Source organism: Streptopelia decaocto (assembly GCF_964273445.1).
Source record: "Streptopelia decaocto genome assembly, chromosome: 5".
Classification (NCBI taxonomy): Eukaryota; Metazoa; Chordata; class Aves; order Columbiformes; family Columbidae; genus Streptopelia; species Streptopelia decaocto.
The window spans coordinates 42,974,845-43,002,570 of NC_138659.1; the positions used below are offsets into that span (position 1 = coordinate 42,974,845).

Here is a 27,726-nt window from a genome sequence, read left to right on the forward strand (position 1 = left end):
CTAATGGTTGTTCAGCCAGTGTGGGACCCAATAAAGTAACATCTATGAAGAACTACTTTCTAGTGATCAGCATTATCTAAGTGAGCTCCCTGGTAAAAACAAAACAAAACAAAAACAAAACAAAACAACAAACAACAAAACAAACAAACAAAAAAACAACTTAAGCCACTAAAGGAGTTTCTATCAACTAGAAAATATGCACCTTTTAATAGCGGTAAACTGCTGAATTTATAATCTGGGCTGCCAATTTTTAGGCATTTCAAAATGTCAGAAACTGTTCTTAGATGACTATTCAGAAACACTTTACTAATACTCCAAAGTCTGATAAGGGCAATCACACTCATTTTGGACACCTCAGTACCAAGCCCTGGCCTGTCCCAGGCTCCCTTCTTTGAACCCAATTGACTATTATGCAGAGTGATGGTTCTCGTGCCACATAAGCTCTGTCAACACTTGCCTCAGAGCTTCCACCCAGGTTTTGAGATACTTAGGTGTGATCAGAAGGGACCCAAGCAGGGGATTAAAACATTACATGGAAAGTTCCAGGCTGCAAAGCAAAGAGGAGTAGAACCGTGTAACAAGAGCAGGGTTCCTGCAGTAGCGTACATACAGACAGCAATTGGGCCAATAAGCCTCCAAATGCTCATGTGCAGCAGGAAAATAGGGATGTTGCAAAAGTAAGGACCTCAAACATGAATGGTGCTTGTAATGTGGGACAAACCTGCTTCAGCTACATGCTGGTGACCTGGGTTTTCTAAAACTAATTTTTCTCAGTCCCTATAAGCAAGTGGGTTTAATCTTGAATGCAACAACTCTACATTTTGCTCTGATGTTCTGTAAGTGTTACACACAGTCACCCATGTTGTCTGAAAGCCCTCCCATGCCCTACCATATACAGAATTCCAAGTTGAGAGTGAGAGGAAAATTCTTAGTACAACTCATTTTTGATCAATATCCTAAAAAAACCCAAACCAAACAACTGAAAAGCCCAATCAAACCCTCACAATCCCACCCATATGGACTGCAGCAGTGAAGCAGTTTTCTTGAGTGGGCTTCCCCTCGCTCCCCCTTTCTATTCCTCAAGATGCTTAAAACTTCTGCTCTCAACTGAATGTCAAGAGGATAATAAAGTAAAATAAATATCATTTGCTCTAGACAGAAATTTTGTGGAATATCTAACTACGGAGTTGCACTCCATACTTTTACAGAATTGAGGAAAACATCCTAGTTGAACATATACTTGAGAAACAGCAGACCATTTACACCCACTCTCATCCTTGTCTTCCCCTGCTTGTTCTATTTATACTCCAGCTTGTGGGAACAGATGGTTATTTTCTAGGGTTCTGCACTACATTTAATGCACTTTTTTTTTAATTATTCACACGCTGAAGACATTAAAAACCACATTTCTGTGCTTAACTACTGACAGCTACAATGAAACTACAATTTTTATTTTAAAAATTAACAATACTCCAAAACTTTTAGAGCATAGCTGAAGAGACAAAGTCAGTCAAAACTGAAACTGTAGCTTAAAAGCGTAACTTCAAGAAAAATTCAGTGGGACAAGTAATTTTCATGTAAATATTTTGGGGCATAGGTCATTAAGGTAACTAGTTATTTTGTTTTCCTTGGTGGTTAAAAAAATACCTCTGCAACTGCTATTTTCTGTTCTTACGGATATGTAAATGTCCCCTGTTTTCTCTGTCTGTTCCATTGTATCAGTGCTGTGAATGCAGTATACGCTCGTATTTGTTTCCATTAGCAATGCCATTGTGGCAGCTTTCCTATCTCCAGAATTCTTTAAAGAAAATAGTAACATGGATTTGAGCCATGTGAGCAAAGCCTAGCGAGATGTATTATTCTTGAGGTACTTTGAACTGAGACTTAGTGGAGAAATTTCTATGCATTTTGAACAAGTTAAAATTTTAGTGAAATAATTAGTGAATGCAAGGGTAGTATATAAAGGCAGCGAGCTTCTGCAGAGGTAGTCATTGTTGAAGCATATACTGTCAGTAGTTAGAGCATATACTTTAGCATTTTTAAATAGTAGTTTGATAAAGCAGTAATTTTCTAATACTATATTAACCTGTACTAAGAATGTACTGTAACTATATTAAAACATTAACTACCATCTTTTTTCCTGACAAAAGGGAGCATTTCATCAAGTATACTGAAAATAGTGAATATAATCAATGCTTTTTGTTACTGCAGACTAATAATAGCATGTAATTTCCTTTTGAACTGTATGTGCTAGTTCTTTTGAAAATGAAGGAATAATGGTAACTGTTAAAAGACAGCCAAAAATACACCAAGCCTGCTCGTACGATATCCAGGGAACTGGAACTGTCCTCTGCAGATCTCCCGCAACTCAGAGTTGGCAACTGTCCTAACTAGTGTGACTGCACTTTATTTCTTTCTAGTAGCACTTGGCACTATTTTAACAACTCACAATGAATGCACTGAACCTGGTTCCTACGTTTTACAGTTAGCCACTGTTAATTTTTTAAGGAGATGGAAAATATGCTATTACTCTAAATGAGTTACTTAAAGCTCTACAGCTTTTTCCCCCGCCCACAGTAAGATGTCAAATACAATCTCTTAAATGTCTGTTTCTGTGGGTGCAAAGTTTCCTTCTGCATTGTATGTCATTCTTCTAGATCTGTTAAATAAAGGTAATAAACCTGAGTGGATATACATATCTACTACCCATTCAAGTAACACTTCCTTTGTTCAGCTTTTGTAACAATACCCCAAGGGACACATACCCCACAGAGGCAGTTTTCAACTGCTGGCAAAATACTATCACCGGCAAGAAGCGTTTTCTATCACAGCTGAATAAACTTGCGAAGTCGATAAGAAGGAAAACTCAAACCGCTACAGTTTTTAACTCTTGGGTCATGTTACCGTAAGTAGTTAAAATTTACTTTTCCTTGTTTTATCACAGAACACCGCACACACTCAAGGCATCCTACAACTGAAATTGCAGCACCGCTCAAAGAGATAAGCACAGGACATGAAAAATGCCCCACAACAGCTACAGAATTCACATACAAGCAAGTCTGGAGGTGAACACTTAGAGCCACTTTAAATATAAGGACAAAGGTTTCCTTTCAAATGTGTTTTATCTGAAGGAAATTATAAATGCAACAGCAAAACTATTAAAAAAAAAGCTTAAGATATAAAATAGCAATCCAAAGCACAGTCAGTCTTCTTAAAAAGCTTGTTTTTTTCAAAAAATTTCAATGGAAGGGGAATTTGTCATTGGAACACAGGCGCTCTTATTTTTCACTTCACAACAGATTTCTCAAATGGAGCCACTGATCCCACATATACTGGATGCATGACCTTGAATTACGCATGAATAATATTCACACAAAGTAGACAAGTCCAACCAAACTTTTCTGAAATAGCCGGTGTCTCCATACCTGGTGGTGTTGGGAATCATCCAGCGTTTTGAAAACCATGGCTACCATCCCATGTGCTCTCAGGTGCATTCGGAAGCTGGGCATGGCGCACTTAGTCGCCAAGCTGATTACACTAGAGAAAATTAATTCTGGATTAGAACAACTCAAGTGAATGCAGTTGCAAACAAGGCAGATAAACAAGTCTACCAAACGTGACTGACCATATACAGCAGACCCTGACACACTCTATCGGGATGTTTCTTCTAAAATTTGTGTAAGGCAAGTTTGCAGCTGGTGAACAGAGCAGTAATTTATTCAACAGTTGCTTACCAGCACCAAACTATTTCTGCTTTATTTTAAGATTGGCTAAAAACAGGATTTGAAAGGATACCCTGAACTTGCTTCTTTCAAACAGAAGTTGAAATAATTTCAAATAGTTAAATTGAAAGTAAAATGTTCATGGATTAGGCGTGAAGCTCTGATTTAGAGGCACAGGAGACCTTATTATGGATCAAGGCACTATCAGAAAACATACATGTCAGCTTCTGTTGTTAACCAAGTTATCTATCTAATTGACTGATTACTCCTGCTTATGCCTGACAATACTTTTACCAAAAAAACCCAAATATTTTTCAATATTTATTGCCGCATTTCAGGCTGATGGATACACTACAGATTTCAGGAGAAAATCTGAGAAATACATTAGTCTCATGAGCGATCAGCATACCGGTTCTGGTTTCAAAATGGAAGTCTTCCCCTAGTTCTATAAGAAAGCTGCCTACCATTTCAAGCACAGGGCAACATAGAGACTATTAAAAATATATTGCTTTTAAATGTGGCATAATAAGGGATTCTGCAGTCAAGTGTTCCATGACTACTGAGGAATCGTATCATGAAGGATCCACCAGGTATGGCCTTTAAAGAACAAGTGTTTTTTCTGTCTCCAATCACAACAGCGCCAGTCAGAGCTTACCTACCAGTTTCTGATTCTTTTACGGCTATTCCTATCCTTACACACTGATTTCCTTTGGAAAAATACTTTTCTTTTAATTTGTTAACTGAAAGAAAAAATGTTTATGGTGTTTATATAACTTACATTCCATGATATAAATTTGGAAAGTAAAAAAAGTCAGTTTAAGATCTTAGGAAGTTTGCCATATGAGCAAATTAAGCGCACTCAACTTGGGTAACACTCCTAAATTGTCATTATGGTATTAATTTACTCTTATCATAATGTACACACAAACTGGATAATAAATTCCTTGTGTTTATACTTCAGCAACAACATCCATTGCTAGTTTTTGAGCAACATGAAGAATGAATTTTTAAAATAGCTTTCTTGAAAGCATATAAAGCTTTTTCTCATGCACAGTCAAATCTCAAAGTGTCCTCATCACCTGTCTCTGGGGATTCAAGTTTTTCCTTCTCTACCATTTTAGTTTTGCTAAATAGAAAGGAAAATTCACAAGTATAAAAAAAAAAATTACGTGGTTACAGAACATTATTCCAATTACCTTTATGTCCAGGGAATGGACACCAATATTAAGTCAAACTTTTTCAAAGCAAGACAAACACTTCTTTTTTATACTAACTTTGCAATAGTGTGTAACTTTAATACTAGGAGTGCATTGAGTAGCTCAAGACAAGTTAGGGAAGCTTCCGATTAATATTGAAGCCACAATATTTCTAGTGGATGCTAGCTGTATTGTTTCTCAACAGAAGAGAAAGAACAGGCTGTTGGAGCTAAACAGTATCTCAATATTACGTTAGTTCTAGATTATAAGCAAACTGTCCAGTATTAAGGATTTTATTTTAGAATCAAATTTGCATTAAAAAAACAGATCAGACATTGCACGTAAGATTGCACTAAACAAAGAAAAGGTAACAGAAAGGGTTTTTTTTTTAATTTATAGCAAGGAAAACAAGTGTGTTGAAAATGTCTCCGACTGTACGATTTTCTATTTCATCTTCCTAGTCATACTACTTTTGATTATTCACAATATAGCATCTTGATTATTTTCAAATTTTATTCTTTATAGCAAAAGTGACAGGTAACTACTCAAACAACATTTTAAAGCACAGTCACTTCACTGATTAATATTTAATTCAATATCTCTTTGAAACAGAAGTTCAGTGTTTTATATGAAGATATCTTACCTAAGGCAACGTGTGTTTAGGGGCTGATTGCTCTTCAATCCACTTAGCAAGTACTCAATATCATCTGTGAACTCTTGATTTTCACCAAATTCCACTACATCATTGAAGTGCTTTACATGCTGAACAACAGTGTATAACTGGAAGAGACAAATATTTTGACCTAGGTAAGTTGCTCTTGGGCTTGATTATAACCTTAAACAAGTACAGTTTAAAATCTCTTCAGTTTTGAGTACAAGGAGACATTAAGTTAATGAAGGCCATTCAATTATTTAGATAAAAAAACAGATTAAAAATAGGAAAGCCAAATTTCATTTTGACACTGTTCCTTCAATACTTAGGATTACCAATAACTCTTTATTTTAAAAATTTGTTAAGAATACTTACTTCTTTGTCTTCTTTCCTACATTTCAATGCAGTTACTATCTCTTGATAGGGCTGAGTAGGTATTGTCACAGTTTTTATCACCTTGGGAGGTGGTGCAGGAGCCTTAAAAACTCCATCATCTTTATGAATTGCCTCCTTTGAAGATAGCCTTACCTATTAATAAGAAAGTGCTAAAATGGGCAGATGTTTTGAGCATGTAAACATACACTAAATACATCAGGAAACAGTACAGGTGTGCAATCGTCAAACTCACATTTTGGGACTCCTTAGTCCTTGCCTTACACTACAAAGATGTACCTAAGCTGTGTGACAATGCACCTAATCTTTAAAAAAAAAAATAACTCAGATGTCAGAAATCATATGCATTTTTAAATACAAAAACCAGTTCTCAGTAGTCAGGAAAGCTCCAGTGGAATTTTGAAACTCAAATAAGAAAACAAAAAAAGTCATTTACACTAGTTCCTTAAGCTTCAGGGTAAATGAACCAACCAAGTTGAGTGTTTAGTACTTGTTGACACAAGTATCTTACCCCCTTACACTGGAGCTCCCAGGACTGCCCAAGGCGGCTGCTCTGCTGAACCAGTGTGAAGTGCACTGGGCTGGACGCGATCGCAGTGCTGAGCAATCGCTGCCCCAGCGCAGCCTGGACTGAAAAACTCTGTGCTCGCTGTTCTCATCTTGAATACTGGAGGCTACCATGCCACGCCACTCAGGGTGTAGCTACCAGAAAAGCCACCCTCGCCAACCTCATACTCCAAACTGTATTTTGCCTGTAGGTAGAAGACTACCAATATAGGCTTTGTATCACCAGAACAAATGGCCACAAAAAGAAGAGAGGCACGGTGCACACCTCCATCAGGTAGAGTAGGCTCTTGTAAATTCATGGTACTCTCCGTACACTGGCCTTATTCATATTTGCGTTGTTAGTATTTTAGGAATGACATGTTATAGCACAAAATTCAGCAAAATCCATTTTGAACTTACAACAGGTAGTAGAGAACTAGAAAAACTACTGACAAGTTTCCAGCCATCTCAGACAAGTATTACAGGTTTTTCCTCTACCTACTCCTCTGTGCTAGTTTGAGGCTACTATAAGCTTAAGTGTCAGCTTCTCTTCAGATTACTTCTTTGGCACAAAATCAAGAAAACAAGGCACACAGGAAAAAGACCTCCAACTGTCAAACTCTGAAAGTACAAGTGCCAACACCAGTGGTCATTTACTCACCCTCAGTCTCTAAGTAAAAATGTACTTTGCTTCCTTGCATAAAAAAATGAGAATTTTTTTGAAGTGTGACTGAAAAAATTAATTTAATATGCAGGCAGAGAGGATGCATTAACTGCTACTCAATCTAGGGGATATTTTGAGAGAAAAACTTCTTATGCATTGTACATGAACAGCCAAAATTAAAATATAAGCCAAAACAACCTGCTATATTAACAGAATATTCTTTACATGCTGCCTCTATCACTGTGCAGCACTTCAGTATTTGTTCACTCAGGCTCCAGTAGCAACATGCTAATAAACCATCCTGAAAAGCTGCTTTAGAGCACGTACTGGAGAACTCTGATCTTATCAGCCTGTGAACACTGAAGTTGCTCATCCAAGTCTTGGTTAATGGCTTCCCCTTCAAAGCACATTCCAAGGGAGCTTGGAGAGGCCATAAGAAACTTGGCATAAGCAGTTTGCCTGCTCTGGGCTTCTCACCACAAATCCTAGACAAATTTACCCAGATTTGCAGGTATGAAATTTCTACAGAAATTAAAGAGGCAGGATCATCTGCACAGGAATTACTGGTGAACATTTGGATCAAGGCTTATTTATCTTGTAACTCTTAAATCTTAATTATGCACATGTAAATCAAGGTTAAGAAGAAGTGACTGAAGCAATTCAGATGTACATCATAACATGAGGAGCAGATACAGACAAATTCCCCTAACTGGTTTGTTCAGCCAAACCTCTGCCATATTCCTCAATTAATGCTGATGGTTCCAGTTAAAGTGGAGGTTTGACAGCACACAACATGGCTTGTCTGAATATGAACAATCCAGACATTTTCCCAGCCTGAAGAGGATTTATTCAAAGTCTGCCTGAGGAGACTCAGACAAATCTGCCTTTAAGTTCTCTATCAAGAGTACTTCACAAAAATCAGTATCAACGCAAAGATTCAGCGAGCAACAAAAGCTTCAGTTCAAATGCACATAATTTAAATTGAGAAAGCCATTTAGGAGAAATTCAGGACCGAATTTATGGCTCTCTCCTCAAACACTAGTGGTAATGGTTATTTTTAAATGAGTCGAGCATTTTCCTGGCAGCGTAGTTGACACCGAAGGAAGGCTGTTCAGAATATTGTGAGGATGCAACCAAAACCAACCATAAAATCAAAGAGGAACCAGTATCAGAACACCACCCACACAGGTGGAATTAAAAAACAACAACAAAACAAAACAAACCCCACCAAACCTAAAACTGGTAACAATGACAACAATAAAAGCTGAAGACTTATCGTTGCAAAAAAATCTACTTTCTGATTTTCTGTTCTCATGCAACTACTGTAAGCAAGGCACCAAATGAAGTGAAATTTACTGACAACGTACAATGCTCTCTTAGCATCATCAGTAACAACTTCTACACACATAAAAGCCCATGACCCTGGATTCTCAGGGTCTCAAGAGTTAAAAAACAATTACCTTAAGCTTCACAAAACCCACGGATTTTGGAACAAACAAGTTACTTTAAGAACTGTTTTCACCCCTGGTCTACTTTTTTGTAGGCAAGCTTGTTTGTATCTGATATGTTCGTATTAGCATTTATGGCCGTATACAGAAAATTCTGTTTCTTTCATAGTGTGCAAAGAATCAAGTCAGCAATTCACAATACTTTACTCCATTAGTAAGGAAAAATAAATATGTCTTTTAAAGTTTTTCCTCTTTGACCTGCAACTTACTGTTTTCTATGGGTATGAGCTAATTGATCTCACGGGTTCTCACAGCAGACAACATGGAGTCCATTATTAGAAAGCTTAACTTCTGCAGACAGGGGAACACAACTTAACTGAAGTGTTTATCTGTATATCGAAATTATATGGAAGATCCAATTCTAGAGTATTTTCAGTGACAATTTCTTTCCTATAAAATACCCAGTGGCTCACATCATGAAGTGGACTTCATTCCAAATGACTGTGACATTACCAGATATCAAGAACTTGCATTTCAAAAAGTATCAGTGAATCTTAAAAGGAGACTTACTAAACTCAAAAAAAAAAAACAAAAAACCCACCAAAAATACCCAACAAAGAAGCACAACAGTCTACTTACTGGGACACTGGGAGTTTTCAAAACTGGTGGCGCTGGCAGAGCCTCTGATTCTGGCTGGTTCCAGTGTCTAGCATTATATACAGCTTTGGTGGGAGACTAAAGACAAAATTAAAAGTTATTTTTTTGAGAAAATCTACCGGAAGTCACTATATACTTAAAAAATATTGTAGCAATAATGTAGCCAAATAAGTAAAACAAGCTTCATTTTTCCCCCCTCCATATTTCCAACAATACAAGTTCTCAATATTGTACAATACAAGTTCTCAATATTGTAGCCTGAAAGACTTTGAAACATCCGGTAGTTTTAAAGACATACAGACCCATTCTAATAGCAAAAGACATGATATGGATGTATTTCAAGAATTTTTCAGTTTTTCTACTTCTTGAATTTATTCCAAGACAAAAGCTCTGCAACCTTCCTATAGACAAAATATGACAGCTATGGGGCAAAAATGTTAGTGAACACCACAACAGTAGAAAATACGACTAGCTTAGAATCAAAATGCAGAACTGATACAGACTTTGATGCTTGGAGGAATAGAAAACACTCAAATGAAATGCTTTAATCCATATTAATAAATTAAGAAGCCTTTTTTCTTCTTCTTGTGTGAAAATATGTCAAGGCAAATCAAAATGCATCAAAATTCACTGTCCTTGAATTTTTGGGAAATACAATATAATTGTTTGAAGAAGCAAAGAGACAGTTATATTTCTACCATCTGATTTTACCAATTTAACAGCAGAGTAATATTCCAGACTAAGACACCATTACAATTTTCACAATTTCCCAACATGCCATACATTGTGTAAACTGTATAACTACATACCTCCTCACAGGCACTTATATAGTATTTTAAACATGAGAAAAAATATTTTAAAAATAGAATTTGGGCATGTAAACAATTTTCTGTTAGAATATAATGCATCACGTATTTAAACCAGCTACTGGCTCATGTACAGCCCACAGAGGGGCTAAGTGTAACAAACCCTGCAGTGCCAGCTACGGACCGAATGCCTTTCTATGAAGTATAACATGGTTTGGCACACCAAAAGCCAAAAAGTAGATTTTGTAAGTCAAGAGTTTCTATATTACTGTTAAAACTCTTATGTTGCATTCCATCATTCTTTAGAAGAAAAAGCCCTGACTAACAAAATTTCAAAGAATATTAGCAGAATTAAAATCTCAGCTACGAGCTTCCAGAGCCCAGAATAACCTGTCAGGCACAAAATCATTTTAGTTTCCAGACAAGAGAAAAGCCTCTTTCCCTCCCACAGTGAGCTCTAATGTGGCCATAAGAAACTTAGTTGGATTTACTTTCTTTTTTAAAGCAGTGCTCATGTACCATTCAGCAACCAGTATACAATGGCTATCGTCACCACGGTTTTATCTGTTCTCCAAGGAAGCTCTTAACAATACATTTTGGGGTGACAGATACACGAAGCCCTTCAGCAGCCACGTGTAGCCATCATGGCCACACGTAGCAATACCAAAATAAGGCTTTCGATAATTTCAATGTTTAACTTTCCCAGGTAACAGCAGCACTGATTTGCCCAATTTCCTGACAATCTCACCAAGCTCAAAAGTTAAACTGAGAAACCAGTTTCAAGTTCATGCTGCTGTTACAAGAGGACATCTCTGTCCACAAATAGGAAGATGATGTCATATAGATCCTTACTTGAAAAAAGTTAACTGCTGACAAAATGGTTAAAAGGTTAACTCTCTTTTCTGCTACATATTTCTAAGTAGCAAATTCTTTCCCAGAATATAATTCAGTCTTTCCATGAACAAAGGAATGACAATTTAGTAACAAAGATGCTTTTTAATCATGAAAGATACAATGTTTCACAAATGTCTACAGGGGAAAAGAACCACTGAATATTTTCTAGATGCTCCTTTTTTTTTTTTTTCATGAACTACAACTGTTTCACGAATTATCTAACTGCATACTTGGGACCGGGAAAAGAGGGGGTAAGTTCCTAGGTGCTGTATCCTGGTATAGAGGAAAATTCAAGGAAATAACACACTCTATCAAGTAACCAGCATGAAAGTACCGCAGATATTTCGTATCAGTTTCAGCTGATGCATAATTCCTCTTACCCTTGCAGGGAAGCTTAAGGACTACAACTCTGACAGCAGCATTACAGCTGCCAGAAGTCCTATTAACATAGGATATTCTCTATTAATAGTCCCAAATCGCAGTTGTAGTCTCAAATAGTACTCTATCCCTGCTTAAAGGATGCTAATATATTCACGTTCCACAGTTTCTTGCCCGGGAGCTACATGCTGCCCAGCAGCGTTCCGGGTCTCTGCAGCAGCAGCGTCGGGCTCTGTGCTCCCAGCGCGGAGATGCAGCCACACAACAGGATCCCAGATTTGCGCCACTCTCTGAGCTCAATGCAGGAACAAGGGGGGCTCTGCTGCTGCTGCAGGACCCTCATTTGTATGAAGTTCAAGGGAGGAGCTCACCATATTCGCTGCTCCTGGGACATAAAGCCTCTTCTGTCTGTGCCCTGCCTGCACGTCCCTTTTTTTCCAGGCCTTGTGCTCCCCGATGACCCAGACACAGCCCTTGTCAGGCAAAAGGGAGCAGTCACGCTGCCATTCAAGCTCATCTCGGTGAGGCCGCAGCTGGAACGAGCCCTTGCTGACCAGGCAACGGGTGTCTGCAGCCTTGGCTTTTCAAAATGTAGTGCCTCTGTTCACACACATGCGTACAGCAAGGAAGCACAGGTGACAGACCGACTTCAGTGCTTCAATATGGAATGAGAATGAAGTACACAAACAGCTGTGCCAGCAAAACCAAAGGTCTACACAGCATTAGTATGTTTTCTTCAGCAGAGAGCAACAGCTGACAGCCAGGGAAGAGTTCAACAGGGCAAACAGATAAAGACAATCCCTTCTACATACTCAGAGCTCAGAGGCTTCCTGAGTCAAAGATGGCATCCTTTTTAGTTAACAGTCAAAAATGGACTTTTCTTCTCTGGTTTTCCTTATCTCTTAGCGAATCAAAAGCTAAGTTATCCTAAAGTGTTCCGTGACAAGGCATTTCACAGCTTGCTTAGGCACTACCGGTACAATACAGAAGAGAGCCACATTTTATGTAAGAAAGCAAATAATGCCACCAATAAAAGCCTGTTCTGAGAAATTAGGACATCTTCATTTAATAGCTCTCTTTTAACAGAACTGAAACTGTATCTGAAAATGGTAATTATTTTAAACTTCAAATATTTATGGAGGGTTAGTTTTAGCCACTATCCCTTGTAATATCTTCCACTTTTAGATCAAAGTAATTTCAGCTGTGATTCCATGCCTTCCCAGTAATATTTCATTGGGCGGTGGACAGTGCTCCCCAGCAGCCCTGCCGGCTGCTCCAGTGTCCTGTCTCGCACTGACTGCACACGGCTCAACCACCACACACACCCGCAAAAAACCAGCACTGCTTTCCAAAAATTAAGTTCTCATCAGTACTAAGACGTTATGCAGAGGCTTTGGAGCCTCTCTTACAACTCACACAGGCATGGACACGACAAATACATCCATCCTTTCCAACCACCTCTCAGAGCAACCTCCACATTGTCTCTTGCAACCAACCAACCAAAGATGGATTTCCAAAACAACTGCAAAGAAACTGCACCAATGCTGATCAATCTGTAAGCATTGCTTTAGATCACTGTGTGACAGAACTGAAGCCTGGGAAAGTATCAAAGATCAAATCAATCCTACTGAACGAAGACTTTTCAGAAGGCTTGATCACAGAAGCAAAGGGGTTTTTTTTTTTGTTTTTGTCATTTTTTTGTTTGTTTGGTTGTTTTTTTTTTGTTAAGGTAACTCAAATGCCTGTGATAACAAGCTTCCCTGAAGAAGCAACACTGATATTTAAGCAGCAGTAATTTAAGAAACTGTCTTGCTTTCTCTTAAAGACAACCTTGCAATTATTCAAATCATGCAGACTTTTCTTTAAGAATTCTTCCTCTCAAGATCAGCTTAGAATGGATGCAAGGAGAAGTACATCACTCCTTTGAATTCTGTGTTCTTAAGGCAAATAAGTTCTGCATTATTAATCGGCTGTAAGAGCTTCTGCTGAATAGCAGAAGAGTTTCCTTTTTCCGTATGTATAGAAGCGACAGCTGTTTACACACAGATAGATGTCTGAAAGAGCACAAATATTCCAGCAAGGGCACGAAGCATCTTGTACTGTGGGACTCTGCACGTGGTCCTGCAGGGTGAACTCAGACGCAAAACCAGAACTAATAACAGGGATTTTACAGAATGCACAGAGCTTTCCATTTTATAAGATCATCTCCAAATGGCACAAACTACAGGTCATGCTTAACCTTCCCTCCCCAAAAGCCTCAAAGCTGAACTTTTCAAGAGTCGGCACTCTGCACATACTGATGCAGCGCTGCCTGCCATTCACAGATATAAGAAGAGCAGAAAATAAGAGCCAGGGACATGAGTTTTGCTGAAAATACTAACAAAACAAGAAAGACAGCAGCTATTCACAGGCAAGAATGCTTTCCAAGGTAGGAAATAATAGTAAAAGAAAACTCCAAGATATTTTTGACAGATCAGCTGACAGATACATGCATTATTTATATCTGAAAGGCCTTCAGTAAGACTGTAGACTAGATGCTCGTCAAAACTACAAGTTCCAAAAAACCCCAATAAACCAAAATATATGATTATTTATCACTCAGTATTCATAATCATTAAGAGTACCACTCTGCCCTGCATGTTTCACTTTGAACAGGAAAAAGATCACAAGTACGTTATGCAGCACAGAACTAGTCAAAATAGACTGCTTATTTTGAAACGGGAAAGGAATGAACATCCATTCACAGCAAAGAAAAAGAAATTACGCCTCAAAACAGGAAGATGGAATAGCAGTTCAGCACAGGCTGAACCATGTGTATACAATACACACACACAAAGATTATTTGTAGTCTAGGTAAGATAACAGTTTCCAAAAGCAGTTAAAAACCAGCAGCAAACCAGGACCAAGTAATTTATTTAGTGCTCAAAACGTGAACTGCATCTCCATTATTTGGATCACAGTGGCAGATTAGTGCAAATAAATCACCTCTGGGTCCCACGAATGACTTAATTGTGAGCTGCTATAGTATGAACACAGTACACAAAAAACATGACGCACGCACATAGCTACACAACTACATGGTGTTAGTCAGACAAGGCTGAACAGTCAGCAGCAAACAACACAGCGAGCGGGGGGGAAAGTATCACTGAAGCTTTTCTTGTATCAGACTTCTGAAGAACTGCAAAATGTTTTTTCTTCCTTGAAGCTCACAGAGGCCTACAGTGCAGAACAAGATGGGTCAAACTCCCAAGTGAAGCATGAAAATTGAACTTGAGGAAACAGGGCAATATGATCAACATGAGACTCATCCTTTACCAGAAATAGCTAATGGTGTTCTGGATGCTGCTCACACGGAGTGTACTCAAAACTGGTCAGCTCAGAAGCAGAAGCCATATGGTTGTGGTTACTAATTTGGCCTGAAACCCATGTTAAGTGTGATTAAAAGGGACAGGGTACAATAGTTTAGACATACCACCACAATACTGGAAACGTGTCACTTCAATCAAGAGAAAAACCTGCATCTGCCTGCAAAGTAACTGTACTTGCATAAACACATCCTTGTAAAAACTGTAAAGACAAAATTCCTGCCCTCTTCCTTGCTATACAAAGGCAGAGACAGAGCCCTCCTTCCCTATCCCGCACCTCCCAATTCCTAATCTACTCAAAGTGTACCAATCTACTAACAGGAACGCCCTACAAAATTGCAACAGCAATTAAAGTCTCAAGGTCATATGGCTGGGGTGCCTGTGCATGCAGACGCACCCACATAAGCATTTCTGTTTGGATCAATAACACATTTTTCAAATAAATCTCCTGGATGTCCTCACTTATGACACTGGTTTGCATCACCGAGCCTCCAAGTACACTTACCTGATTCCTTTCTGATGAAACCAAACTTAAAGATGCTCTTCCAGAGAGCCCTGTTGCTGGGCACTCCGTAAAGCAGATCAGAATAAAGCTAACTCAAAGTTGAAACTTCTAGATGTGTATAACGGGGACATGGGATCCTCAACACCAACTGTTTCATTCTCAAGATGTACTCATGCTGCATCGCACTATTATCTAATGTACGTACAGCCACAGACAGAGCTGAGCAAGACAACCACGCTCCTACGGTACATGGGAGCTGTGAAGACCATTCTGCTTATTCATCTGCATATCAATTAAGCTCCCACTGTTAAATGAAACTGGTATATTTCATTCTCTTTGAGTATTTTTCTTGTTTTGGAACTTTCTACAGGACTGAGGCCTTGTGCAACGTAGCGCTTATTCTATGCAGTTACCCTACACTGCTTAGTTACTGAAACACTGCACAAATTACCAGGAACTACGTAACTGATATGGGGAGCATAGGGGGGAGGGAAATGCAAAGATGAAAGAGAGAATCTGTTTTCAAAACTGTTTTAATGCATCTTTGCTTCTTGCCTAAGAGTTAATACCAGTAGGAGCTACAAGTATGAAACGCAAAGTTTCACTGTGGCGCTAAACACTTTCCACTCAACTTGATTTCTCTGCTTCCTGAAAAGCATAAGCACACAAGGGGGAAGGCTTTCCATGCTTATTTTCATTTGTTCCTCTTGCCTCTATGAGGACTTGGCCTGTTACCTTCACGTCGCACTTTGCATCTCTACCTTTCTCACAACAAAGCTGTGTATCAACAGATAACATCTTTATTGGCACTGCATAGGAGAAATGCACTTCCAATAACGTTGCTACAACACTTCTACCCACAGTTGCATGGGGAGGACAGCCGAGGAAGCAGTTCTGCTGGGTCGAAGGATCTTGGCATCTACCAGAACACTCCCTGCTCCACCACGGTTTAGTGTGAAGGACTAGGAAGACAATAATTTTGATCACTGAACGATTATCTTGAAGTTAACAGAGCAACTCTCGGCATTCGCTTTCCCTCCGAGATGGCTTCAAGGTGTTATGCCCCAGCTCAATTCAGTAAAATTACAATTCACTCTTCAAATTAGGTGACTAATCTAAAAACATGCCAGACCTGATGAGTATCCTGTTCACCACAGTAACTTAAAAACTAAGATTTGGGTTTCGTCTATTTACATTAATAATAGAAGACAAAAGATCCCTAACTGGTAAGCACTAGGAAGCCAGTGTTAAATAAATATGCTCACCAAAGAATCTGGTTTTGCAAAGGTGAAGTGAAATAATCATATCAGGATGAAGCTTTCATTTATAACAAGTCAACCATGAAAGAAATGGATTTATTCTTACCTTTTGTCATCTTTTATATCTTTTTAATTCATTTTTATTCCAGCAATACAAAAGTTGCTTAAAATACACACACAGTTTATAATTGGTTAGCACTTAGAACAGCTCAGCTCTTGTGCATCATTCCAGCAAATAGTTTTTGGACCAAAAAACCTACAAAAAACACTTCAGTTCAGGACTGGGCAGACCATCTGCCAGAAACACCAACCCATAAATGAAAAGGAATGTACAGCAGCAGTAGCAACAAGCTGTCACAGGCTGGCAGATCTGACCACCACTGTTTGTCAAACTGCTGATGAAACAGACTGTTGGCTTAGTGCTAAACTCGTACAAGCCAGAGATTTCACAGAATATTTTGATTTTCAAAATTCAGCTCGACTTCTCAACAGAATCAAAATAGCAAGTGTCAACTAATAATCTTTCCTATTAAAAAGTGCAATTTTGACAATCCTAAATTAGGATGCAAATAGCAGCTCATTGTGTATCAACAGTTTAATATCACTGAAAAAATGCTTTGCTGTAACTGTTCATCCTTTTGGTTGGACACCCGTTTCCTAAAGGTTATGCAAGATAAAGACAAGCAATTCTTTTTAAAATTAGTTCTGACCAGTCTGCTCTGATCCTACCATTAAGTGCATGGAAAGGGCTGAAATGACACAGCAAAACTCCTGAATTACACTTCCCTTGCTGCCTTTCTAAAACTACTTACTTAAAATAAGCTATGGAAAAAACAATTAACCAAAACCACCTGACTGTGTGCACTTAAGATAGATTAATCTTCACACACATTAAATCTAAAATAACCCCCCCACACACTTTAAAATTTGTTTTGGGGAAATGCAGGTTCATTTGCAGGCAAGCAAAGATAAACATTACTTGCAGGATGTCTCTGATAAACATCTACTGTAAAGTATAACACAAGCTAAGTGGAAAACTACAGATCACAGGGCAGCCCAGTTCCTTTCCCCTCCCCCACACACGTCATTGTCACATTAGCCGTCAGATTACTCAGCCAAAGTGAGAGCCACGCATGGTTTTGTACTTCTTCAATTTCAAAACTCTTTCAAAGCTCAGGTACAAGTATTTCAGCTTGGACTTCAAGTAAACTTAGACACAGCATTTGTTTCCAGCTGATACTTCCAGTCAGCATAAAGCACCAATGGAACAAGCTCACATCAACCTGTAAAAGATCTCATAGGTTATACCCTTGAACTTGTACTGCAGACAATCCTATTAGGAACAGCACGATCACACCTAAGCTTTATTTTAAAGGATTGCCAGTTTCTCACAGTGTCTAAAATTTACAACGCGAGCATAGCAACTCAATGAAAACAACCTACTCATGGAAAAAACCCTGCCGACAGGATAAGAAAGATGCAATTAAATACTGAATTATAGACTAGCTGCAGATCAAACTGAAGTCACAAAGAAGAATTTGTTTTTTTTGCTGGTTCAGCAGTTGATAACTGGAAATTGGTGCTCTTCACACAGCAGTAATTAACACATCCTCCCAAATGATCTGTCCAAAACCACACATTTCTGTACTTTGTTGGGCACAAAACACAGCAGTTGTTTGTAAAACTTGAATAAAACATGAACAGCAGTATTGACAAAGTTATGAGTGGATCAAGTTTTTATCTTGGATGTAGAGTTCAGGAGCAGTCTGTTGCCTAAGCCATGTCTGAATCCAGCCATGATTTCATTCACGCATTCAACGCGACTGTCATGACTAACTCTATTAATGTCACTTGATCAAAGTAATGCGTGTAATCCTGCTAATGCCAGCTGCGTTTAGTGAGCATTTCTCAGTTGCAATGTTGACTTAACCAGGTTAAGATGACTTAATCTCTCTTCTTCAGCTCCCTCAACTGAGTGGATACAAGTGTTTACTGTTTTCCAATGAACCAGACTGGGATTTATGGTAAATGTTTCCTTTTAGCGGGTTGCTTTCTAAACAGACAGGTTCCTCAATTTAGTTCAATACACAACCTCAGGAAACTGAAGCAGAGAGGGAACAGGAGTGTGCAGGTGGAGCAAAAGGTGTGCAAATGCAGCTTCAAATACTCCTGTTAGTATTTCTTGTCTTTTTCAAGCAAAACTAGTCCTTGCCTTCTTCGGATTTTGTTAGGTTTGGGGTTTTTGTTGTTGTTGTTTTTTAATGGATAATACAAGAAGACCTTCAGCTTTTCCTAACGAATGCATTTCACCCTAGTAGAATAACTTTCAAGGAATGACAGTTAAAGACAAGGAAAGTGCTTTGCATGGAAACTCCGTGGTCCAAGACCTGAGGGAGTGGCCCAAAGCAAACATAAGGATAGTCAAGTTAATGGCAAAGAGGTTTTTCCATACTTTTTCCTGTACAACCCAATGTGCACACAACAAGAAATAAAAAAGCACAGTGATGTAACACACTTCTTGCCGTTCACTGTGTATGTTGGGAAATGCATCCAGAGTCACAGGCAAGTCAAGTGTTCTAGAGCTAAGACCTCAACAACTATGTTTAGAGAAACTTCTCCAGGCACAGCAAGACAAGAGAATAAGAAAAAAAAATACTTCAGCTAGTTTAAGTTTGTTTATAAGCATTCTATTTTCATTGCAAAAGTGAGTAGGTAAGGGAAATAACATACGTTTTAACTGAAGTCAGAAGTCATTAAGCAATGGCCTAGCGTTCGGGTTAGTTTTTAGTTTGAATAATAGTCCATGAATCATCAGCGTAGACTGTTCATGCAGTGAGTACTTTCTTCCTCATGTTACCAATCATAAAAATACATATGTACTATCCTCTTAAAAAAATGTCAGTATTTTATAGTTGTTAAATTGCATTCTGTCAATACCAGCATGGAAGTTTTATGAAATTTACTCAATGTGAAAAATATCAACACATAAGAAATTGATTCCAAAACACAAATTTCTGAAGTTCACCTATTCTAAGGCCCAGCATTAAAAAAAAAAAAAATCCTGATATAGTATTCACCTAATACCTCAAACTGTCATGCTACTTTGCAAAAGCACAACATGGAGATTGCTTTTGGGTATGTCCGTTTGAAAGAATCAGTGTTTTTTTCTGTTTTAGCTCCTTTGTCCAGCTTCATGTGACACAGTAAGTCTCCCTGTATGTCTTAGGAGCACTGAAGGGCACTAACAGAAGGATCAGAGTCTCCACCCTCTCCCTGGTCTCTCAAGCTGAAAGGCTCCCATGCCTTTTAATTATGATTTGCAATTCTATTTATGTTCTTACCTTGGAATATTCAAAGCTAATCAATATTCACCTTCTCTAGGTTGGCTTCCTACGGCCCCAGGCAGAACCAGGATCAGCAGAGTTGCAGGTCACTCTTTATCACACATTTTGAGTTTAAGAGCAGAGGGCTATCCCAGAAAATTTGCAGTTCAGAGGATTTGTGGCCCTTAATGCTGAACTGACAGTACAGCTCTGGCACAAAACACCAGGCAGAGTTATCACCTTCTAGGACTGATCAATCAAAATATTACGTTTGGGGATAGACTTGTTCTCTTTATTTTTAAGATGTGGAGGATTTTTGGTTGGTTTTGGTTTTTTGTATGTTCGGGTTTTTGTCGTGTGTCTACCCCACTCCCCCTCATTGCCATTTAGTGATATACATCATTTACATAAAGCCACTGGGACCTGCTCCAGAGTATTGTACAAAACCTGATTCTCCTCATTTGCTGACTCCAGCCCAAAGCTGTGGTGAGAGGCAGGAGCAAGAAATCTCAGGAGAGAATTTCTATGGTCCCTATTTTCAAGCCCTTTTAGTCTGAGTAGATCTGGACCACAGCAACAAAAAAGTTCTTGTATACCTTCCTGTTATCGGCCTGATAACTGAGTAATAGTTCGATCTGTAGAAGGGAAACTAAGCCCAAAGGCAGCAGGAGGTGGGCATATCCCAGCCCCACAGAATTCCCAAACTTACGTGCTAAAGCACGAGTTACTGAACCAGTTGAATTAAAACTGTAAACAGCTGTAAACAAACTTTTGCAGATGTTACTCACGTACGCTTCACACCCATAAGTTGCAAGTCAAGTAATGCCAATATTTATGTACTGTAAGTACATAATTATGTTACTACAGAACGTAATATTCCCCCTGTAACACGGGCTAAGGGTAAAGAGATTTCATTCACTTAAAAGCAGAATTCACGTTGCTACTTTACATACCTATCATAATGTACATGCTACTGCAACTTTTATGCTCACTATTCTTCTGTGAATAGCCAGTGATTCTACTGAGACTCCTTACATGAAAAGTAGTTTTTTAGAAAGACTATTATTCACTAAGTCAATAATGTCTGTAATCCTCTATTACACAAATGCTCAAAGTCTCAAGAGCTGGACTTTAACACTGGGGTACAATGGTCAGGTTTCAACAGCGCAAACATGGGCAAAAGTCCTGCTGACTATGAACTGGAAAAAATCCTTCAGCTTTCTGGATCTACTGAAGTTGAACAATCCCGCCTGTTGCTTCCCGAGTAGCAGAGCTTTTTACTTTTCGGCTCAGTGTGATGCCAAGTGCTGTACCTCTAACATTACCACCTAGCAGAAAATGATTCATAATATACCTGCTAGTGTCTACAAGAAAAAATAAAAGGTGAAGAGACAGTGAAGAATTTCCAGAGTTTTGGTTTGTTTTTTTTTTTAAGATCACTTAGTTATGGTCAGGTCAATACCTTCAGTTCATTTTTGTCATTCCCAGAATGAAAATTCCCTTAAGACGCAACTGAGATTAAGAGTCTAGATCTATAGTCTAGGAAGATAATTACAGCGTCTCTAATTATCATCAGAACAAGCTTTACAGGTTTTTTTTAGTAACTCCAAGTAACAGCTGTATGATTAGAGAACTTTAGAGTTTAAAATCTGAATGCAATTACAGCAATTTCTACTTCTAGGTCCATTATATCACTACAGGGTCAAAAAGGCTGTTTAATTCTCACCTCACGTGAATTATTATTCCCAACTGAGAATTTTCTAGCGTTGAAACCATTTTCTCCCATATAGTATGATACTGCTGTGTTTGTTTTGTTTTTTTTGTTTTGTTTTTTTTTGTTTTTTTTTTTTTTTTAACACATAATATCATGATATATACACTCAAAATTAATTAAAGCAGTTTTCATATAAACCCTCAAGTATTTATAGTTTAAAATTAAACAAGAAACACATAAAATGCTATTACAGAACAGTATTTGAAGCATGTCAAATATTTAAACATTAAAAAATATTCCACGCTTACTAGAACACCCACAGCTGTTTCGTGCTACTGAAAAAAGTAAAAAAGACACAGTTAAATTTACATTCCCTGTGCTTCTGTTTCTCAGTCTAATGTAACATATTCACTGATAGGAAGCTGATTTAAAACAACAACAACAAAAGATGATTTAATTAGCAGAAGCTGAGAAACTCTAATCTTCAAGATACACTATCTCTGCTCTGAAAAGACCCTCCTCACTGATCAGCAGCCTGACCTCCAACTCCGGAGGCAGGAAATGGCAGCCAAGAGCTCCCCGCTCTGTCCTAAGGCCCCAAGCAGCCAGCAGCAACGCTTCTTTTCCAAAGGACATCACAACTGACAGTATTTATTGGTCATGTGTCCTCCCAAATGAAATTATTCCCTTGCATGTTTTGAAAAATAGAACAAATTTGTCCTCTTTCCTCCACCCACAAACCCACTTTTTCAAATGGAAAATGATTATACAGGGTGTTTCAATTAGATGGACCCAATTTCAAAGCAGCATGATTTCAAACTGGGTCAATCTTTTTGAAACACCCTGTGTATCGACACAGCTGGGAGGTAATAAGTCTTCTGGTTCTGGAAGTCAAAAAAAACCTTTAAATTGCTTCAAGTGAAACTATCATATAACACAAGTAATTAGCTACCTGTATGAGAAATTATTGTGTGTGGTTTTATTATTAGAATTATTTAAGGAAAAATAACAAGGAAAATAACTTAAAAAAAAATTCTTAGGACTGTAAGACTGCTGAACACATTCGGAACACATACAAAAGGGAGTTTGTAATATAACACGTAACTGCCAGGTCTTGCAAAACTTATGGAACTCAAAGGGAAAGGAGAAATACAAGCACATTTCCCTCTCCAGTTCCCTCTCTCTCTTACTACACCAGTTCTGGATTGCAGCGACCATGAGACGGGTGCTCTCTTCACCGGACCACGGAAACGTGTTAGGCAAAAAGCGCGTGAAAAGGCCTTAAGCATCAGAAACAGGTATCATGGACATTCAAGTCATAAGAACTTCAGTCAATGGACATTACATGGACGCCACTATTGCAATTTTCACCTTATAGCTAAACACAATTTTTGCTGTACGGACATTTTTAAAAACCTCAAAATACTGAGTAACCTATAATAACAGGTAAGATAAACCACACTTGGCATCAGCAAAATGAATAAGCTCCATTCACAGTATGAAAGGGCAAATTCATACTGAGTACTACATAGTCTGCGTATAGAGGGATGGGATTGGAGATTACCTTTTTCTTTTTTTAACTAAAAGAAAAATCTCACTTTTCCACATGCTATAAAGACTATACCAATGCCGAACTGGAAGATTTCAGGAAGGTTAAATCCCACAATGACACATATTTCTTGGGAGAGTGAAGAGAGAAAACAAAACCAAACCACACAGCATTTAATGGAGCTTTGCTTTATCAGTCATCTAGAAGGGAATGCATCTATGTTGTGTGTTAGCATTGCGCAGGCCCAGACCTGCATCGGAAGAGTCAAGATCCCAGTAATTGAGACAAAAATTTTGCACTTGAAGGTTTTACTTTTCAAGATAAAATTTTAAAAATCGACAAATTATCTCAAGTGCAAAAATACACTGGGACAAAAGCCCTGTCACATGTATGGGAAGAAACATCAATACTCAAGAGTTAATTAAAATACGAACCCTGTCTTGGTCTCAGTATTATTACTCACCCGCTTTGGCCCACTAAAAATCTTCCTGGTGTTTTCCTTAGATTTATCACCTTGTTTATTTGTGGATTTCTTATTGCCTTCAGGCACACCAGATGCATCCTCTGAGAACTCCAGAAGATCTGTAGAAGGTAAATATCGACATGAAACAACCATATTGAAAGCTATTGAACTGCTCAAGCATTTCTTGCGTCTGACATTTCACATGTAGAGCTTCTGAAATCAACATAAACAATCAACTTCATCAGAAAAATCAGCTTTAAAGCCAAACACAGCTCGGAATGGAGCTCAAGTTTATCAACCAGACTTTCATAATACATACAAGACACATTACAAGATACACACTCACAATTATTGTAGCATCTCTTGTCTATTGTGTAAGCTTCAAGTTATTATTTCCCATTTTACACTCTTGTATATCCCAGGTTACCTTTTATACATGCTTACTTGTGGCTTGCTGCTACAACTCTGAGCAGCAGGCAAATTAAACAGGAAATGGGGTTCTTCAAAAGTGTGAGATTAAGAGATTTAGAAGAAGACTATTTCCCACCACAACTACAGGACCAAAGAATTGATCCTACTTCACTTCTCGTGAAGGCTGCCTGTTTATTTTTGCTTATTCTACTATAAACAGTATTAAAAATAAAATCTGGTCATCAGCTCAGAAAGGAGTCAACTACAAGTAACTGCTGAAACAGCCTTTCAGTGTATTCAATATTTGCCTAAACAGTAGTTCTAGTACTCAGTTTTAGACTCTAAATCTGCAAATGACTGATCTAATTACATTCTTGTCCTATTTTTTTTTTAAAAAAAAAAAACCAACTTCCATTGTATTTGAAGCATTATCCCTTGGAGACCAGCTTATGTTCTTTTACTTGGTACAACCCAGAAGTTACTAAAAAAGTCAAGACAGAAGTGAAGACAGGCACAGCAAAGCACTGTTTCATCTGATAAACAGCTTAGAAAACCGATCTATTCCAGAGAAGCTGCTGCTATTTGAAAACTGCACTGCAAAAAATATTAGGTTGGTGCAAAAGTAACTGCGTTTTTTGCATTGTTGAAATTTGTTGTTTGATATTGGAATATTTTCTTAAATCAATGTGATTACGTTATACATCATTTTCATGTGCTTTTCTCACTTCGTGTTTTTTGCTACTGACCTGTTACTTGCTCTTTATTTTATATTTATTTGAGACTACAGAAATGATGTTAGACAAGAAGCAAGTTCGAGTAATTTTCTTATTTGAGTTCAAAACAAGTCATAAAGCAATGGAGACAATTAGCAACATCAACAGCGCATTTGGCCCCAGAACTGCTGATGAACAGACAGTGGTGGGTCAAGAAGTTTCGCAAAGGAGACGAGAGCCTTGAAGACGAGGAGTGTAGTGGCTGCCATCGCAAGTTGACAACGACCAACTGAGACCAATCATCAAAGCTGATCATCTTACAGCTGCACAAGAATTTGCCAAAGAACTCCATGTTGACCATTCTACCGTCTTTTAGCATTTGAAGCAAATTGGAAAGGTGAAAAAGGTCGGTAAGTGGGTGTCTCATGAACTGACTGAAAAATCCAAAAATTCGTCATTTTGAAGTGTTGTCTTCTCTTATTCTACACAACAACAATGAAACATTTGTTGATCAAATTCTGACATGTGACAAAGAAGTGAATTTGGTATAACAAACGGTAACGATCCGCTTAGTGGTTGGACCAAGAAGAACCTGCAAAGCTCTTCCCAAAGCCAAAATCGCACAAAAAAAGGTCATGGTCACTGTTCAATGAGCTGCTGCTGCTCTGATCCGCTCCAGCTTTCTGAATTCCTGCAAAACCATTCCATCTGAGACGTCTGCTCAGCAAATTGATGAGATTCACCAAAAGCTGCAATGCCTGCAGCCAGCATTGGTCGTCAGAAAGGGCCCATATCACACAAGCAACACTTCAAAAGTGGAATGAATTGGGCTATGAAGTTTTGCCTCACCCGCCATGTTCACCTGACCTCTCGCCAACCAGCTATCACTTCTTCAAGCACCTCGACAACTTATTGCAGTGACAACACCTCCACAACCAGCAGGACACAGAAAATGCTTTGCAAGAGTTCGTCGAATCCCCAAGCACAGATTTTTATGCTACAGGAATCAACAAACTTATTGCTCATTGGCAAAAGTGTGTTGATTGTAATGGTTTCTATTTTGATTAATAAAGATGTGTTTTAGCCTAGTTAAGATGATTTGAAATTCACCATCTGAAACTGCAATTGCTTTTGCACCAACCTAATACAACCAGGTTGGATGAGTTACTCTGATCCCAAGTGCTCTCACATCCAGTACACAGGACCAGCCAAGTGCCTGGGTAGGGAGGCAATCAAAAGCAAACCAGGCAAGCAAATTTCTAATGGCACTCACAAGCACATAAAACTTATCTTGTCTGGGGGATAGAAGTATTCTTAAAATAAGGCTTCAAAGTTTCTTAAATTGCAGTAAATTTCAACCAGCTTGGCAGCTACAGGGCAGGTGGGTCACCCACTGCAAGGCACCGGCCTCTCGCATCCCAGCCCACTTGTTTTCAGTTTAGTTGTACTATGTCAGCACAAGAGCTTAAGAACACATGAACCGTCCTTCTGAAAACAACTGACTCTAAAAGATGCTTCGATAAACTTAGTCTAACAGAGGAAAAATATTACAGAAGCATTCTCATTAACTTAAACAAAGGAAAACTACTTCCAAATCTATATAAAAGTCAAAGGAGCCAAATCAAATTGCTTGATATACATCCTTACAAATTATGAAACGCTTTTGAAGAAGTCAGGCCCTGAATGCGATTCTCAAAGAAAGTCAAACAGAACTGGACCCTCCTATTGCAGATTAAAAGCCAAGAAGTAAACTCACTTGATTACAGTAATTACAAACATTCAAGTCACTCTAGAGACAAAAGATGTGTTTTCACCCATCAAATCAGCACAACAATTTGTGCCTTGTGCTAAGACTTGGAGCTGCTATTGTGGTTAATAATGATTAATTGTGCACAATATCAACTAAGCCACAATTTTAAAATCATCTAAGTTTCTTTGATTGAATTCTACTCCTATGTGATCCTGAATTACCCCATTTAAATTAGGTAATTTTAAATTCAAAGAAGCTTCTTGATAAAGACGTTTGAACTCCTACTTAAAACAGGGTAATTTTGCGTTTTTTATGTTGCTAGCATATCAAACACTTATGATGGCTTTTCTAAGATTATCTGGAATGCTTTTATTTGAGCAATGGTCTTTGAGGCTTTCTAGGTATCCTAAAAGCACTCCAGATTTTCAAATCTAAACTAAATAGGGTGTGGGGGAGATGTCTTTTGTTAACATTAACTGAGCCAGGCAAAGACACAAGTCGTTTCCTAAACAGTGACACTAATGAAACTTGTTTTCCACTGGCTATCTCTTCTATGGAAGCTTCCACCCCCTCTCACAGAAAAGATGAGCATATTGACCTTTTTCTCAATATCGGAGCATGTAAGGTCTTTTCTCCCCTATCCAATCATTTTCAAAGCATTTATAATCTTTGAGATAATTTGCCTGTCTCAGCTAAAATTGGAAAGATGTTCAAAGACCAAGAAGGCAACTTCACAGTAAATTTCCTGCGGAAAAACAAGCCGGTTTCATTTTAGTGCCTGAGGGTAATTGTGCAGATGATTTTGAAGTCCAAACAGGACTCTGCCTTTGAGAACTTTGATGTACTCTTAACTGGCTGAAAATATTTACCCAATTAAGGTGATTCAGTTTTTGAGGAGATATAAAGAAGGAAAAGAAAAAAAAAATAGGGCAAGTTTGCTCACCAGAAATGAAGTGAGTGCTAGATGCTTATATACAAAAGCTGTTTTATCCAAAAGGATTATAGAAATCTAATCTTGATCACAGAAAAGAAAATGAATGCATGACACAAAGGTTAAGTTGTGTACCAGAACTGATTCACAACGCATAAAGCAAAGCTGCAATACTTACACTATAATGACAGGATAACTGTGTTCATAATTTAAATCAAAAATAGTGTAGTTCATCATTACTGTACTGCTTATGAAATATATAGTGAAGGAGGAAGTGAGCCAAAAAAATAAGCATGTTAGAGAGGATGGATCTTCAGGCCTTCCTTCAGCAGAAGGTTTCAAGGCAACTGCTCTATTCTGTTTGTCAGTCTACAGAGAGATATGGAT

The 27,726-nt window shown here is 38.3% G+C and overlaps 1 protein-coding gene across 4 annotated transcripts in view; it reads right to left on the reverse strand.

Annotated features, from left to right (window-relative positions):
• Positions 1–27,726, reverse strand: part of WAPL (WAPL cohesin release factor) — a 71,826-nt gene that overhangs the window by 19,132 nt on the left and 24,968 nt on the right. For 3 of the 4 annotated variants that reach the window (XM_082052320.1, XM_082052319.1, XM_082052321.1), the window contains 5 exons: positions 23,535–23,653; positions 9,261–9,356; positions 5,946–6,098; positions 5,562–5,698; positions 3,426–3,537 (listed from right to left, as the gene is read on the reverse strand). In XM_082052320.1, the coding sequence (XP_081908446.1) occupies positions 3,426–3,537; positions 5,562–5,698; positions 5,946–6,098; positions 9,261–9,356; positions 23,535–23,653 (617 nt within the window). The remainder of the gene's footprint in view (positions 1–3,425; positions 3,538–5,561; positions 5,699–5,945; positions 6,099–9,260; positions 9,357–23,534; positions 23,654–27,726) is intronic. The other variant, XM_082052322.1, reaches the window with a different exon arrangement.